Raw genomic sequence first — 18,505 nt, forward strand, 5'->3', positions numbered from 1 at the left:
GCTGTCATTCTTCTAATAAAGAAGAGTTTTCCCTTACTAACTCAGGCTGTTTGCTTTCCTTGAAATACAGTTCCTACTGGAAAGGCAGGACAAATGATTAATATGTTCCCACTAATTGCGAGCTATCAGAGTAAGGAGTTTCTTTAATAGCAACCTCCAGTGGTGACGTGAGTCGGGTGTGTGTGTGTGTCTGTGATGAGAGAGAGACAGAGAGAGACAGAGAGAGAAAGTGTGTGTGTGTGTGTGTGTGTGTGATTACTTAGATTTTCAGCGGATCAGTCTATGTGTGGCAGCAGTGGATATCAATGAGATTCTGAATGTATTTGAAGGTAAAGCAATAGTGTTTGCTGATGGATTGGATACAGGATGTGAGAAAGTAGAGTTAAGGACTATGCTGAAGTTTTTTGGACTGAGCAGTTAAAAAGATAGTGTTGTCACCAACTTAGGGAAAATTTCAGGTGGATTGGGTTTGGAGTGTTGGAAGTGAGAATTAGGAATTCACTTTGTGCATGTTAAGTTTGAGATGTCTCTTCGACATCCAAGTGTAGATAATCAATTTATGGATCTGAGTAAATAATTGGATATATGGACCTGGTGTTCAAGAGAATAGACTGGGCCAGAAATAGAAATGTGGGTATCAAAAGCATGTAGATGCTATTTAAAGATATGACATTGGATGAAATCACTAAGGGTTGTATACTGAGAGGCAAGAGAAGAGAGCCAAGGACTGTGTCTTGGGGCACTCCAGTGTTAAGGGTCTAGGAGAAGACGAGGAACCAGCAAATAATGTAGATGACGAACAACTTGTAAAGTAGGAGGAAAACAGAGAATGTGGCATTTTGGAAGCTAAACAGAGGAAGGAATGATTAACTGTCAAATGCCTCTGACAGGTCATTGAAGGACTGAAAATTGACCGTTGGAGGGAGGTCAAAACTAGCAGTTTTGGTGGAATTGGGTGATATTAAGAGATAATGGGAAGAGTAGAATTGGAGACATTGACAATTGACAACTTTATCAAGCAGTTGCTACAAAGGGGTACAGACTAAATGGGATGGTAGATGGCAAGGGAGTGGGCTTGAGAGATTTTTTAAGATGAGAGAGAGAACGTGTTTGTATGCTGATGGATACGACTGAGTGGAAAGGGGAGAGCTGGTGATACAGGGGAGAGAGTTGAGAATTATTTGGAGTGGTGTTCTTGAGGATAGAGAAAATGGAGTTTGGTGCTTAAGTGGGTGGATTAACATTTTATAGGAGGATAGAGAGTTTATCATAAGAGGTATAAAGGCAATATATGTAGGTATAGTTGGGTAGGTGTGATTGGGAGTTTGTAGAAGTCCAATTGATCTAATTTTCTTACTGAGAACAAGGACATCAGCTGTGAGGATGAGAGAGGAGGTATTGGAGGTTAGGAGAGGAGGTAGGGAAGTACAGTTATGTGCTGCACAATGATGTTTCGGTCAACAATGGACCACATATATGACAGTGGTTGCGTTAAGATTATAATGAAACAGGAACACATAGCTGAAAAAGAGGCCCAAGAAGGAAACTACAGGAGAACAACCCCCAAGAAAATTCACAGTAAAGGGTTTAGCAGAAGCTTTTCAGCAAGCTCCTTAAAAAATTTGAAAACATGGGCCGGCCACGGTAGCTCACGCCTGTAATACCAGCAATTTGGGAAGCCGAGGCGGGTGGATCACTTGAGGTCAGCAGTTCGAGACCAGCCTGGCCAACATGGTGAAACCCCGTCTCTACCAAAAACAGAAAAATTAGCCAGGCATGGTGCATACCTGTAATCCTGGCTACTAGGGTGGCTGAGGCAGGAGAATCACTTGAACCCGAGAGGTGGAGATTGCAGTGAGCCGAGATCATGCCACTGCACTGCAGCCTGGGCGACAGAGCAAGACTCCATCTCAAAAAAAAAAAAAAAAAAAAAAAAAAAAGGTTTGAAAACATGGACCCCAACACTGACCAAGGTTTTTATTAATAGAGAGGAATGTACATGGTGCATTATCTACTTACAAGCAAATCTGTGACAGGCAAACCATCATGGCATGGACATATTTCTGAAAAGAGTGACACCTCCTCAAGAAGAGCCTCAGGTCCTTCAGGAGGTATTCCAGAAGAAGACATTGTTATCATAGATGACCACTTCATGAGTGGTATTGCCCCTAAACATCTTCTAGTGGGAAAAGATGTGGAGATGGAAGACAGTGATATTGATGATTCTGATCCTGGGTAGGGCCTAGGCTCATGTGTGTGTTTGTGTCTTAGTTTTTAACAAAAATGTTTAAAGAGCTTAAATCTTTTTTTTTTTTTGAGATGGAGTTTTGTTCTCCTTGCCCATGCTGGAGTGCAATGGCGCAATCTCGGCCTCACTGCAGCCTCCGCCTCCCGGATTCAAGCCATTCTCCTGCCTCAGCCTCCCGAGTAGCTGGGATTACAGGCGCCTGCCACTAAGCGTGGCTAATTTTTTGTATTTTTAGTGGGGATGGGGTTTCACCATGTTGGTCAGGCTGGTCTTGAACTCCTGACCTCAGGTGATCCACCTTCCTCGGCCTCCCAAAGTGCTGGGATTACAGGTGCGAGCCACCGCACCTGGCCAACAAGTCTTAAAAATACAAAAAAGCTTATAGAATAAGGACATAAAGAAAAAAAATTTTTGTACAGCTGTACAAAGTGTTTTAAGCTAAGCGTTATTACAAAAAAGTCAAAAAGTTAAAAAATATTAAAAAGCTTATAAGGTAAAAAAGTTACAGTAAGCTAAGCTTAATTTATTTTAATTTATTGAAGAAAGAAATATTAAAAAAATTTTAACCTAAATATATAGTGTTTATAAAATATAGTGTTAGTAGTGTCCAGCAATGTCTTAGACCTTCATATTCACTCGCTAACTTACCCAGAGCAACTTCTGGTCCTGCACGCTCTATTCTTGGTGGGTGTCCTACACAGGTGTACCATTTTAAATCTTTTATACTTGCTACATAATATTAAATATGTCCAGTTTTTTTTTGAGGTGGAGTCTCCCTCTGTCACCCAGGAGACCCTAAGCTTTCTCTTCTGGGTCTGAGTAGGCAGGAAGTGAAGACCGAGGCAGAGCTGTGAATGGTCTGGCCAAACTTTGAGTAGTCTTCTAATGTACTCTCTTTTCCTATTTATTTTTGCTCCAGGTCTTTAAAAAAACTGTCAATATACTAGTTGGTCACTAAGCTGACAGAACATAGATTCAAGTGGCCACACGTGATGAAGAATACAGACTTTACAAAAAGGGTTTATAAAAGTCACTAAACACACACACACAACAATAAATCCACAATGAGCAGCATCAACCAACCTCTGGGCATTTGGGGGTGGATAATAATCTGATCTCCATACTTGCTACATAATATTAAATATGTCCAGTTTTTTTTTTGAGACGGAGTCTCCCTCTGTCACCCAGGCTGAAGTGCAGTGGCACAATCTTGGCTCACTGCAACCTCTGTCTCCTGGGTTCAAGTGATTCTCCTGCCTCAACCTCCTGAGTACAACTGGGACTACAGGTGCACACCACCATGCCTGACTGATTTTTGTCTTTATAGTAAAGACGGTTTCACCATGTTGGCCAGGCTGGTTTTGAACTCCTGACCTCAATTGATCCGCCTGCCCCAGACTCCCAAAGTGCTGGGATTATTACAGGTGTGAGTCACTGTGCCCGGCCTAGATAAGGAATTTAAATCAATAGTCTTAAAATGCTTTATGAGCTAAAGGAAACCAGGAGTGTGCTGTCTCACCAAATAAATAGAGAACATCCATAAAGAGATACAAAATTATGAAAAGGAACCAAACAAATTCTGGAGTTGAAAAGTACAATAACTGAAATAAAAACTTCACTGTAGAGGTTCAACAGTAGATTTGAGCAGGCAGAAGAAGCCAAGCCAAAGAAAGAACACTGTAAGTAACTCTAGGTAAAATATAAAAGCCAGTATTATTACATTTGTGGTTTGTAACTCCTTTTTTTCCTATATGACTTAAAAGACAAATACATAAAATAATAATTATGAATCTTTAAAAAAATAATTTAAACTTTTATTTTAGACTCAGGGTACATGTGCAGATTTGTTACCTGGGTATATTGTGTGATGCTGAGGTTTGGGGTACAATTCATCCCATCACCCAGGTTATAAATCTGTCAAATGGCATACTATAAAAATGTAATTTGTGACTAACAATAGATGGGGAGGGGCAGAGATGTATAGGTGCAGAGGTTTTGTACACTATTGAAGTGAAGTTGGTATTAATTCAAACTAGGTTGTTTTAAGTTTAAAATGTTAATTATTATACCTAAAGGAACCACTAAGAAAATAATTAAAAACTAAACAGAAAAGAGAAGAAGGGGATCAGAATGGTGCACACACACAAAATCAAACAAAAAAGGCAGTGATAGAGGAAATGAGGAACAAAAATATGACAGAAAACAGCTAGCAAAATGATAAAGTTCATCCTTATCTATAATTATTTTGAATGTAAATGGATTAAACTCACCAATTAACAGGCAAGAGTTTGGCAGAATGTATAAAAAATCATGATCCAGCTATGTACTGTGTATGAGGAACTTGCTTTAGATTTAGAGATACAAATAGCTTGAAACTGAAAGTATGGAAACATACTTTGTGCAAGCATTATGCTGGAGAGACCTGGGGTGGCTATACTAATATCAAAGTGGACTTTAAGACAGTAAGTTTTTACAAGAGACAATGAAAGACATAATGATAAAATGGATAACCCATTGAGAAGATATAACAGTTATAAACATACATGTACCAAACAACAGAGCCCCAGAGTATTTGAAGCAAACATTGGCAGACTTGAAGGAAACATAGTTCTGTAATTATTGGACATTTCCATACCTTACTTTCATTAATGGTTAGAACAACTAACCATTACTTGACAAAAGATGAGTAAGAAAATAGAAGACTTGAACAACGTTATAAACCAATTAGACTTTTTATATATATAGAACATTACACCCAACAACAGAATCTACATTCTTCTCAATGCACATGGAACATTCTTTAGAATAGACCATATATTAGGCCACAAAACAAGTCTCGGTTGAAAATCATACAAAATATCATCTCTGACCACAACAGATTGAAACTAGATTGCAACAATAGTGAGGGAGTAGTGAGTGATATGAAATTCAAAGCTGGGAGGATAGAGGGAGAATAGCCTGGAAGCAACAATAAAAAGCAAAAAGAAAACTGCCACATCACCTCTAGGCCTGGTAGTGTGAGGTGTCTGAGGAAAACAGCTACCATTTAACTGGGTTACAATGGCAGTGCTGTTCTCAGGGTGAACCAGGTTCTGTGTGAGCACCATGGTGAAAAGAACCTTTAGATGAGAGGTTTGGATATAGGGAATTTTGCTGAGGATGGATCATGAATTCCATATGATTCTGTGGAAGTATTTCAAGGATGTGGAAAGGTATGATGGGACAGAACAGGGATTGTGCATAACAGTATGTGGATGAGAGTGTGGGGCATATTGTGGTGATTTATTTAAACAAGAATGAAGGGAGTAATGAACATGGCTCTGGTACATTCAAGTCAGGTAGTGGAGGAGAGGTTGTCAATAAGTTAAATAAGCTTTTGTGAGTTTGTTTTGAAACCCTGGCAACAATTGGTTTTTATGGGAAAATGTTTTGATACTAAATAACCATTTATAAACATTTATTTTTATATGTTTTAAAAAGTTTTTTGAGATGGAGTCTCTCTTTGTCACCCAGGCTGGAGTGCAGTGGCATGATCTTGGCTCACTGCAACCTCCGCCTCCTGGGCTGAAGTGATTCTCCTGCCTCAGCCTCCCAAGTAGCTGGTATTATAGGTGGCTGCCACCACGCCCGGCTAATTTTTGTATTTTTAGTAGAGACGGGGTTTCAGTGTGTTGTCCGGGTTGGTCTGAAACTCCTGACCTCAGGTGATCTGCCCACCTTGGCCTCGCAAAGTGTTGGGATTACAGGCTTGAGCTGCTGTGCCTGGCCTGCAAACAAATTAGAATTAGGAAACTATTGTTACATTGAAGACATCTCATCTGTTTTTTAAAAATAGAGTGAAACAATGCCTTCTATAAATGATAAACATTAGTTTGGTTAGCTTTGTATTTTATTTGCATAATTTCACAATTGTGGGAAGAACCTTACATACAAAGGTCTCATTTTCAGTATTGAGTATAAAAAGAACATAGTGTATTGTTATTGTTTGCTTTTTATTTACATTTGGCCAGTTAGTTATTGCCAGTTATTCTCACGTCACTGTTCCATTCATCTGACCTCAGCAGTATGCAAATTAGATTTGAAAATTCATAGCATTCAAAGATTCTTATGTTTCTATGTAGGGTCCTCATGGCTAGCCTGGAATTGACTTTGACATTCTGTACTTTAAAACATCGATTTATTCATCTGTAATATTTACGTACACCTGTTTTGTGGGGAACATCAACTGACAGCCAGATATACTTAGTATAAAACCCTAGAAATAAAATTAAAGGAAGAAAAATATAAAGCAAACGCTGATGGTTCTTCTGCACTTGTCAGTTTGTCTCTCTGCGTCTCCACTGAGAACTAATTTGAAAAAGCAAGTTAAGAAAACACACATGTATCAGCCAGGCGTGGTGGCTCATGCCTGTAATCTCATCACTTTGGGAGGCTGAGGTGGGAGGATCACTAGAGCCCAGGAGTTCGAGATCAGCCTGAGCGACGTAGTGAGACCCCATCTCTATTAAAAAAAAAAAAAAAAAAAGTCGAGTGTGGGGGCATGTACCTGTAGTTCAGCTACTCAGGAGGCTGAGATGGGAGGATCGCTTGAGCCTGGGAGGTCAGGGCTGCAGTGAGCCATGATCATGCCACTGCACTCCAGACTGGGTGACAGAGTGAGACCCTGTATCAAAAAAAACCCCTAAAACCAAAAAACACACAAAGAACAGAAAAGAAAACACAGATATAAACAGAACTGCAGACTAAATCTTGTGCATTATAAAATATCACTCTATTCAGTTGTGAGATTTTATTTAAATGTTAACCTGCACTGTAAATTGTGTCCATTTTTGAAATTACTTTCCTTGTGTTCTTCAGAAGATGTTCCAATGTGAAAAGGGATGTTGGCATAATAATCCTTGTATTGAATTCAGATGTTTGGTAAGATAAGGAAGAGCAGTGAAGCACTTTCTTGGCCTAGAGTATTTGATCTAATTGTTCTTACTTATTGGTAGGTGAAGGATGTTGCTTTAATTGTCCTTTCTGCACTAAGTGGAAACTTTTTTTTATATTTCTAGGAACCAAATGGCGAGACACCATCATCTTTATACAGAGTTGCAGCAGTACTTCTGCAATTTAATCTTATTGATTTAGATGATCTTTATGTACATGTAAGTCAAGTGGGCTGCTAAGAATATTTGGTTGTCTGTCCCAAGGGTAGGGAAGAGGAGTAGGTAGCCACATAGCACCCCCAGGATTGGGTTGGTTCTAGGTTCTCAAGTCTTACTCTTTGAAGCCCCACTACATTGTTGCTTTTTGTTTATTTTATAAAGTGAATGAATTTAGTTCTTTGGCAGTCTATGAAAATTACATACCTTTTTGGTCACCTTTACGGAGTTTGAGTTTGGATATGAAGTTCAAGTTCTTAACTGTCATCAAGGAGTAGCTCATGGGGAGAGAGGCCAAGTTCTAACCAATGTGGTTTTTTAAGCCTTTTTATTATCTACAAATGATGAGAAATACGGAGTTACCTATATACTGCTTTCTCTCTAAACTGTTAATTTTAGGCATTCAGGATGAATGGGGAACTTCATTAGTGTATTTTTATGTTTAGTATATTTAAAAAATATTTTTCTTGTGTTATTTGTGTGCACTAAATGACTACTATTATGCTTTTATTGCTGGACCCAGGATGTAGAAGAGTTCATGATTGTGGCAGTTGATCTCTAGTTTAACAAAAATTTAGCCATCAGTTTGAAAATCTAGGCTAATAGTGTATAAATTCCTCTTCTATTAGGTTTTGCATTAGGATATCTATTATTTTAAAACAAATATGTCCAAAGGTGATATCATCTTCACTGCCTTTGAAATCACTTTATTAACATCATTGCCTATTTTTGTATACTGTGGCTACAGAGTTGAGTAAAACTTGGTCTCTACCTTGGAAGCAGTCATAGTCTAGCAAAGGAAAAAAAAATTTTGCATTATTTAATAGGTACTCTATTGGAGATATTCACAAAGCTCAGAATAGATAGTGACCATATCTGTCTTGGGGGGCTTTTGGAAGACTTTCCCAAACTAGTTATGTTGAACTGGGATCTTGATAGACAAGTAGGGTCATCTAGGCTGAAATGGTAGAAAACTTTGTAAGTAGAATTAACTGAGTATAAAGACAGGAGGAGTTGTTGTTGTTGTTGTTTTTTTGAGACAGAGTCTCACTGTTACCCAGGCTGGAGTGCAGTGGTGCGATCTCAGCTCACTACAACCTCCGCCTCCCGGTTCAAGCGATTCTCCTGCCTCAGCCTCCCAAGTAGCTGGGATTACAGGTGCACGCCACCATGCCCAAGTAATTTTTGTATTTTTAGTAGAGATGGGGTTTCACCGTGTTGGCCAGGCTGGTCTTGAACTCCTGACCTCAGGTGATCTGTCTGCCTCAGCCTCCCAAAGTGCTGGGATTACAGGCATGAGCCACCATGCCCAGCCAAGGCAGGAGATTTGAAAGGGCTTTTTTATCCCTTTATGGGACTGTCAGGAAGCTCAGAGTGGTTGGAGCCTAGGGTGATATATAGGGGGGAATGAGGATGGAATAGCTAAACTGCTAAGGGCTTAAGTGACATAGTAAAGAATCTGGATTTTTCTGTTGGGAGTGGAGAACCATTTAGTATTTAAAGGAGAGATGTGATGTAGAAACTGAGAATATGGAAAATTGGACAGAAAAGGGAGAATTTAAAAACCTAGGTATGACTTTACAGGGAAGTATAGACCGGCATATGTGGAAAGTACAAATTGATGATAGATTTATTACTCATTATGATTGCATTTAACAGTAAATGTAAGCAGACTAAGTGGTCCTGTTAATATGACAAAGATTGTCAAATGGAATTAAAAATGAGTTTATTATTTTTATGAGAAACAGCTTAAACCTAAGGATAATGAAATGTTGATAGTAAAAGGATGAGAAAATATATCAGCAAACTTATTATTGTTGGACAAAATAGACTTTTTGGCAGAAGGAGACAAAGAGGGCTACTTCATAATAACAAGATTGTGCTCACTAGGAAGATAAAAACAGTTCTAACTTTACATGTATCTAATGACATATTCTCAAAATACACAGAAATAAAAGTTGAGAGAACTATAAGAAGAAACAGTTTGCCCATTAGAGGGAGTTGTAATTGTCTGGGTAAAAGGTAAGGACCTATGGCCGGGCGCGGTGGCTCACGCTTGTAATCCCAGCACTTTGGGAGGCCAAGGCGGGCAGATCACCTGAGGTCAGGAGTTGAAGACCAGCCTGACCAACATGCTGAAATCCCATCTCTACTAAAAGTACAAAATTACCCCGGGGGTGGTGGCCCATGCCTGTAATCCCAGCTACTCGAGAGGCTGAGACAGAATTGCTTGAACCTGGGAAGTGGAGGTTGCGGTGAGCCGAGATCGTGCCATTTCACTCCAGCCTGGGCAACAAGAGCGAAACTGACTCAAAAAAATAAATAAATAAATAAATAAATAAATAAATAAATAAAAAATAAAACAAGAGGACCTGTGCCAGGTGTATAAGTACAGCAATAAAAATGTGTTTGATTGCCAGGGGAGAACATACAGAATGAGAAAAAGTCTTGCTTACTTCCTTGCACCAGTCCATAGTGACTTTTCTCTCCTTCCTTTTTTTTTTTTTTTTTTTTTTTGATTAATGGAATGGAATCTATAATGTTTAATATTTCATTATTATTTTCATTTACTGTTTATGTTAAACCTAATTAATGAAATAGATTATGCATTTTTAGGGGGCAGGAACATTTCTTTTATAGTTTATAGTGACTAGCAGAAACTACTAAGTAATGGTTTGTTGCCTGAATTTTTCTTTGTGTTAGGGTTATTTTATAAATGTCTACATTAATCATCTTTCACTCATACAAGGTGACTGTACTTGAGATACTTGAGCCTTTTTCATAATGGAGGGTTGACTATGCACATAGTACTTTTCCTTTTGCAGTAAACTAGTAACTGGCTTGTGACTTAAGTTAAATAAGCTTCTAGAAGAAGTGAGATGTCAAGTTACTAATAATTTTTCTACCTAAAATTTTTCATTTAGATGATTTAAATTTATCTCTTCATGTTATTCAGTAGCTCACCTTTCCTGTATTGGATCCATATTGCAATGCTTTATTTAATTTGGAGTTTAGCCTTTAATGGGGAAATTTGTAATGTTTTTAATGGAACTGCTATATATTTTCTTGGGTAAACTAATAAATTCAATGGAAAACATCACTGTTGTGGTATTATATTACTTTAGGGACTCTATCAGACAGAAGATGTGAAACTTTGAGCTGCGACTTGATTTTAAAAGGGGTACAGAATTCAGGTACTTAATTCTGTCAAATTATAAGAAAATAACTGGAATTTACTTAGAAGGCAAATGGTCATGAATAAGTTAGACTTCTTATTTTTAGTTTTATCAATTGAGAATAGTGTTTGCTTTTTATGTGAACAGGTAGTTGGTATTAGCTGTTTTATGAAATTTTAATGTACCATTTTTAGCTTCTTCCAGCTGATAATTGCATTATGGATGAACATAAACGAGAAATTGCAGAAGCTAAGCAAATTGTTAGAAAGCTTACGATGGTTGTGTTGTCTTCTGAAAAAATGGATGAGCGAGAGAAAGAAAAGGAAAAAGAAGAGGAGAAAGTAGAGAAGGTATGTAATTCATTCTAGTAAGATTAAGTGTCTTCTGGATTTTGAATTATGAAATTTAACTTCTAAATAGTCATTTATGGAAGAATAATTTCTTAGTTTTCATTTTGCTGAAACCTCATTTTCTGGATCATTTGCTCCAGTGGTTTTATTTTTAATCTGAATGGCTCCTTTTTAAGAGAAGCTGTCATATTTTTTTCTTGTATAAATTTCAAAATGTTTTCTAAGTAAAATCACAAGAGGTATTGACTTTAATTGTCCTCTGTGTATTAGTGGCCCTCAAATCCTAAAGGGATTCTCATAGATGATGAATTCTGGTTTCCTGTGGCACGACATAACATTAAGTAGAACTTAATTCCAAGTCTATAAACTGTAATGCCTGTGTCTGTTTTTTTTAAAAATTAATTTATTATTATTTTTGAGACAGGGTCTCACTCTTTCACCCAGGCTGGAGTTCAGTGACATGATTACAGCTCATTGCAGTCTTCTGCTTCCTAGACTCAAGTAATTCTCCCGCCTTAGCCTCTTGAGTAGCTGGGACTACAGGCATGCACCACCACACCTGGCTAATTTTTGTATTTTTTGTAGAGATGGGATTTTGCCATGTTGCCCAGGCTTGTCTCAAACTTCTGAGCTCAAGTGATCTGCCCACCTCAACCTCCCAAGTTCCTGGGACTATAGGTGTGAGCTGCTGCGCCTGGCCCTGATGTTTTTTCAATAGCTAAAAATTTTGATTGTATTTTCAGGAATATATTGTTTAATTTCCCATGAATAACAAATATTTTTGATGTGTTGCTTAGGTCAATTTTTTAAGTGATGAAGTATTAAGATTTCTTGATGTCTGTATCCTGAGTATCTTAGTTTTGACTATTCATTTTTAGCCACCTGATAACCAAAAACTTGGCTTGTTGGAAGCCTTATTAAAGATTGGTGATTGGCAACATGCACAGAACATTATGGATCAGATGCCTCCATACTATGCAGCTTCACACAAGCTAATAGCCCTTGCTATTTGCAAGCTCATTCATATAACTATTGAGCCTCTCTACCGAAGGTATGTATCTGTATACTTTACTAATCATTGAGGTAGAAATAGCTTAGGACTACAACAAATTCTGTATTTATCTTATCTCCTCAAACCAAGCATGTATTATAGTACCTTTTATCAAAAGATAAGAACTATTCACAGAGTGTATCAGTCTGATATATATTAATCAGTGGCTTGTCTTCTAACGTCTACACCAGGGGTTCTAGAATGTGTGCTGCAGTGTAGTCTAAAAACTACAAGTTAGACTTCTAGGTTACGTTTGTTCCATTGAGAGTTGAAACCCCATTCTTCTGGTTTTGACTTTTCCTCCTCTCAGTGGTTGGGAGGGGCAAAGAAGAATTCCTGAAGTTTTTTCTTAGTGTAATTTTTCTCTATCCTGGCTGAGTGGCTCTGAGTGAGGACATTGCCTTTCTGATTCCCTTACCTTTCCTGGCATATAGGTTGCTGTTCTGGAAATTACTAGTGCAGCCTCTCTTATCATCCCTGGTTACTATGTCGTCTAGTCCTTTAGCTTTCTGCCTACTTGCAGGATACGTAGGAGCAGTATTGATAGCAGCTCTGGCTACAGCCCCATAGATCAGAGCCTGCCTCAAAAGCCTCAGCCTTGTGACTTTTGTGTAGCTGCTGGTTGCCGCCGTCAGTGTCACCTCATGGGCCGTGGACCATGCAGGCTTCTTAGAGAGTGACCCCTGTGACTCCACAGTGGGACACCTGCTGAGCAGGTGGGAACTCTGGGTGTGATCTCCTGAAGTGACCCTCTTTAATTACGTGACTCACTTTCCCTACCACCACATTCTACATACTCTAGGTTGTGGAATCCAGATTGAGAAATGTCAATGTCAGTTGACTTGAATCAGTGTTGTTATATCCATATTTTTCTGTTTCATCTTTCAGTGTATCTTAGGTCCATCCCTTGTTTCCCATTCCCACATCCAAGTTCACGATACTGGCCAAGTTTAAAAGCAGATTCAGTTGGTGTATGTTAGATGTTCCTTGAAATCCGCACTTCTCTGATTAAGCAGTTAATTTGGAACATTCTCCTCTGAGTTCTGATTTTTTTTTTTTTCTCTAATGACTGTTGTTTTTATGTGTTTCTACCAGTTGAGAATTATCTGGTATAATAAAGTTAGGCACAATTGAAATGTAGAAAGCAAATATGAGCAAGAAAACATTTCGCTGATTAAGATAACTTTGTTAACTTAAAATGATAGATATTGTAGTGTGTGTGTATATAGTTATATTTATTATATATATGTATTTATTTATTTATTTTACTTTTTAAAATAGAGTTGGTGTTCCTAAAGGTGCTAAAGGCTCACCTGTTAATGCTTTGCAAAACAAGAGGGCACCAAAACAAGCTGAGAGCTTTGAAGATTTGAGGAGAGACGTGTTCAATATGTTCTGTTACCTTGGTCCTCACCTTTCTCACGATCCCATTTTATTTGCAAAAGTGGTGCGCATAGGCAAGTCATTTATGAAGGAGGTAAGTAAGATTTTTCTTACAAACCTAAATTTTGAAATGAAAATGTTCTGAGTGTACTTGTGTTATGAGTATCTTTAGAAATAAAAATATGAACCTCAGTTAATAAAGGGTTATGTTGAGTGAGGTTTGTGGAAAATTCCAGTGTGTCCTAACCATATACAGTCACGTGTTGCTTAACGACAGGTGAGAAATGCATCATTAGGTGATTCGTCATTGTGCAAACGTCAGAGAGTGTACTTCTACAAGCCTAGATGGTGTGACCTACTACATAACCTAGGCTATATGGTATGACCTGTTACTCCTAGGCTACAAATCTGTACAGAATGTTACCATACTGAATACTATGGGCAGTTGTAATACACTGTTAAGTATTTGTGTATCTGAACATATCTAAACATATAAAAGGTAATACCTTGCACTAAGTTGTTAGGACAACCATGATATCACTAGGCAATAGGAATTTTTTAGCTCTAGTATAGTATTATATGACCCTGGTCGTATATGTGGTCCATCAACCGAAACATTGTTAAATGGTGCATAACTGTATATATTAATATAACCCAAATCTAGCTAGATTATTAGTTAAGTCCCTCACATAGGAAAATGTACTTCAGACAAGTGGCCGCTTTTTGAATTCCCTTATAATTAGTGGTTACCTTGCATTCTTTTCCTCTGCTTACCATCTAGTCATTTTCTTGAGTGTAGTTTTCAATCATTGCTGCTATGTGTAAGAAGTCTTTTCAGCCTCAGACTGTTGAGGACCCATTTTTTTTTTTTTTAGTAAGATTTTTATTGAAATAAAACATACATATGGAAAAATACAGCTCAGTGACTTTCCCTAAACTAAGCACCCATATGTCCACTACCCAAATCAAAAAATAGAATAGTACCTGCAACCTAGAGTCTTTCTCATACTCCATTCTAGTTATTATCCTAACGTAAACATTTATGCTTTTTTAAAAAATCAACTTTGAGGTATAATTTAAATACAGTAAACTTCTACAATTTTAAGTGTACAATTCGATGAGTTTTGACAAATGCATACAGTTGTATGTTCACTACTACAATCATGATATAGAAGTTCCCTCCTTCCATTGCTGTTCCTGGCAACCTCTGATAGGCTTTCCATCACTATAGTTTTGCTTTTTCTACATCTTAATTAATAAATGGAATCATATGGTATATACTCTTCTCTGTCTAGTTTCTTCCATTTAAGCTTTCGAGATTTATCCAAGTTGCATGTGTCAGTAGTTTCCTTTATTGCTGAGTGATATTTTATTACATAGATGTACCGGAGTGTAGCCACCAGTTGATGGGCATTTGGGTTGTTTCTACTTGGAGGCTATTGTAGCGCTGCTTTCAATATTCTTGCACAAGTCTTTTGGGAGGCATGTGTTTTTGTGTCTCTAGGAGTGGGATTGATGGGTCATATGAGTAACTATATGTTTAATTTCATAAAAAATTACCAAACTGTTTCAAAGCGTCTGTACCATTTTGCATTCCTAAGAGCTGTTGTATGAGACTTCTAATTGTTCCACATTCCCACCAACACCTGGTGTTGTCACTCTTTTAAATTTTAGTCATTCTAGTGGGTATGTAGTGGTGTCTCGCTGAACTTTTAATTTCGTTCCGGTGACTAGGGATGTTGATCATCTTTTCATGTGCTTATTTGCCATTTATAGTTATCTTTAGTGAAATGTCTGTTCATGTCTCTTGCACATTTTTAAGTTGGATTATTTGTCTTTTTATTATTGAGTTGTAAGAGTTCTTTATTCTGGATGCAAGGCCTTACCAGACATGTGATATTTGGAAATTTTTTTCTTAGTCTGATTTGCCTTTTCATTTTGTTAACTATTTTTTAACAGCAAAAAAATTTTAACGTTTGATTAATTCCAATTTAGTAGTATTTTTCTTTTATGGTTTGCTTTTCATGCTCTAAGAAATCTTTGCCCAGCCCAAGGTTTTAAAGCTGAAAAGAATTATACATAGTTTCTTTAAAGTTGTGAAACATGACAACTGAAAAAACATCTAGACGTTGTTAAAAAGCACAAATGCAGGGTGTCTTCAGTGTTTGGTGATTATATCTAATTTGAATTTTCGACAACAGTAACTGTATAGAAATACTAATGGCTATTGTATATTAATTTCTTGACATCTGAAATATTTGACTTGCCTTTTTATACTTAGCTGGTAGTTTTTTTTGTTTGTTTTTGAGATAGGGTTGCACTTTGTCATGAAGGCTGGAGTGTAAGTGGCACCACCATGGCTCACTGCAGCCTTGATCTCTCACGCTGAAGGGATCTTCCTGCCTCAGCAGCCCGAGTAGCTAGGACCACAGGTGCATGCTGCCATGCCTGGCTAATTTTTTAAAATATTTGTAGAGACAAAGTCTCTCTATGTTGCCTAGGTAGGTTGTTTTTAGTGCCCACAAATTTAAATTATGTAAAGGTACTCTAAAGAAATCTGTTAAGTAGTTAATTATTACTATATATATTGCTTTTTATGTAATATTCATATGAAATGAAAGTATATCATTTCTAAATGTTGGGAACATTCTAAGTCCTCTGTTCTAGCTATTTTGAAATATACAATACATTGTTAACTGTAGTCACCCTACTCTGCTATTGAACATGGGAATTCATTCCGTCAATCTAACTGCATATTTGTACCTATTAATCAACGTCTGTTTATTCCCCCTCACCCCCAGCCTCTGTTATCTGTCATTCTAGCCTCTCCCTCCATGAGACCACTTTTTTTTTTTTGTTTTGTTTTGTTTTTGAGATGGAGTTTTGCTCTTGTCGCCCAGGCTGGAGTGCAGTGGTGCGATCTTGGCTCACTGCAACCTCCGCCTCCTGGGTTCAAGTAATTTTCCTGCTTCAGCCTCCCGAGTAGCTGGGATTACAGGTGCCCGCCACCAAGCCCAACTAGTTTTTGTATTTTTAGTAAAGACGGGGTTTCACCATGTTTGCCAGGCTGGTCTCGAACTCCTGACCTCAGGTGATCTGACCTTCTTAGTATCCCAAAATGCTGGGATTACAGGCGTGAATCACTGTGCCCAGTCATGAGACCACTTTTTTAGCTTTCACATGAGTGAAAACATATGATATTTGTCTTTCTGTGCCTGGCTTATTTCACTTAACATAAAGACCTCTAGTTCCATCAACATTGCTGCAAATGATATGATTTCATTCTTTTTTTATGGCTGAATAGTATTCCATTGTGTATATATACATCACATTTTATTCATTCATCAATTGATGGGCACTTAATAGGTTGATTCCATAACTTTGCTGTTGTGAGTAGTATTGCAGTAAACATGAGGGTACAGGTATCCTTTTGATATATTGATTACTTTTCCTTTTGATAAATACCTGGTAATGGGATTGCTTGTAACAAATTATCACATATACCCCACAAATATGTACAAATATTTGTACCAATAAAAAAATTTAAAGAAATTTAGGAAATATAGTAATGTTTCACTCTTGATTTTTATTGTCTGAAAAGGATGATTCATGTTAGCTAGTGCCTGCTCAAGAAACAGAAGGGCTGTATTTTTTCCAGTGCATCATATCAGATGCACATGAAGTCACTTTGTTCCATTGCTAGTGATGTTAACTTTATCATTTGGTTAAGGTGATCTCTGCCAGGTTTCTCCACTATACAGTTACTGTTTTTTCCCTTTGTTATTAAGATACGTCTTGCGGGAAGATATAATACTTTGAGACTATATAAACAGCCTGTTTCTCCTCATACTTTCACCTACCTAATGCTGCTCTTTTTACTTGAAAATCTTAATGTTCAGGTCTCTTGTTCTGAAATTCTTTGTTTGGTTACAAGTATGAAACTTGTGAGCAGGAGACCAAACCTCCAACTCATGGAAGTCCTGTACATAACCATATACAATATTATTACCAAGATACACACTTGGTAGAGCTGTCACACTTCCCCTCTTGCCTTCTCCATTGCATTCATCCTGTACACCCATTCTGCCCTAGTTGTGCCAGGTTCCTGCATTAACTCCAGTCTATTCTTGCAGAGATGAAGGGCAGAAGGGAAGAGAAAAATGTTAATTTTGACCATAGAGACCAGTGTAAGAAGAAATCTGCATTTTCTCATTACTAAGTTTGTGATGGAAAAGTAAATATTTATAGTTATCTGAGTTAGAATTTTGATCTGTTCTTACCCATAAAAGATTTTGCTGTGACAAATCATTTGTTCTGCATTTAAAAGGGTTTTGTTGTCTAGCTTGGAATTCAAGCAGGATTTTTAAGATTGCTTCTAAAGGGTGAATATGACCTTAGTTCCAAATAATTTATTTACAATTACACTTCTTTAACAAATCTCATTTATAAGCTTAGGGTTGCTTATATATACAAATTAGGCATATTTTTAAAAAGAGGCTTATATACTTATACCGGATATCACTTAACAGAATTATCTTCTAGCCCTATAGTTATTTGTAATTTATTTCTCTGATTATGTGTATATATGTTTCTTAAATTTGAGGTATGTAGTATATAGGACTAACTCCTAGTACAGTGATTCTCAAGCTTCAGCATGCATCGTAATCATCCAGAGGACTTGTTTTTGTTTGTTTGTTTGTTTTGAGACATTCCAGCTCTGTCGCCAGGCTGGAATGTGGTGGCACAACCTCGGCTCACTACAACCTCCACCTCCCAGGTTCAAGCTGTTCTCCTGCCTTAGCCTCCCAAGTAGGTGGGACTACAGGCATGCGCCACCACACCCAGCTAATTTTTGTACTTTAGGATGGGGTTTCACCATGTTGGCCAGAATGGTCTCGATCTCTTGACCTCGTGATCCGCCTGCCTCGGCCTCCCAAAGTGCTGGGATTGCAGGCGTGAGCCACTGCGCCCGGCCGAGGACTTGTTAAAATAGATTGTTGGGCCCCATCCTTGGAGTTTTTGATTCAGTAGGTCTTGAGATGAGACCTTAGAATCTGCATTTCTAGTAAGTTCTTCTGTGATATTGATGCTCCCGGCCCAAAGACCAAACTTTGAGGATTCTTGTTCTAGTCTTAAGCGGTGGAGGAGTT

At 37.8% G+C, this 18,505-nt stretch overlaps 1 protein-coding gene across 10 annotated transcripts in view; it reads left to right on the forward strand.

Moving 5' to 3' along the window:
- The window catches only part of LOC105468432 (THO complex subunit 2), a 133,489-nt gene that overhangs the window by 54,196 nt on the left and 60,788 nt on the right, over positions 1 to 18,505 (forward strand). For all 10 annotated transcript variants that reach the window (XR_979477.3, XM_011718576.3, XM_011718577.2 and 7 more), the window contains exons 9-12: positions 7,306 to 7,398; positions 10,766 to 10,921; positions 11,800 to 11,972; positions 13,254 to 13,449. Coding sequence is in view for 9 of the 10 variants with exons in the window: in XM_011718576.3 (XP_011716878.2) it covers positions 7,306 to 7,398; positions 10,766 to 10,921; positions 11,800 to 11,972; positions 13,254 to 13,449 (618 nt within the window). In the remaining variant the exon portion in view is untranslated. The remainder of the gene's footprint in view (positions 1 to 7,305; positions 7,399 to 10,765; positions 10,922 to 11,799; positions 11,973 to 13,253; positions 13,450 to 18,505) is intronic.

This window comes from Macaca nemestrina, chromosome X (genome assembly GCF_043159975.1).
Source record: "Macaca nemestrina isolate mMacNem1 chromosome X, mMacNem.hap1, whole genome shotgun sequence".
Lineage (NCBI taxonomy): Eukaryota > Metazoa > Chordata > Mammalia > Primates > Cercopithecidae > Macaca > Macaca nemestrina.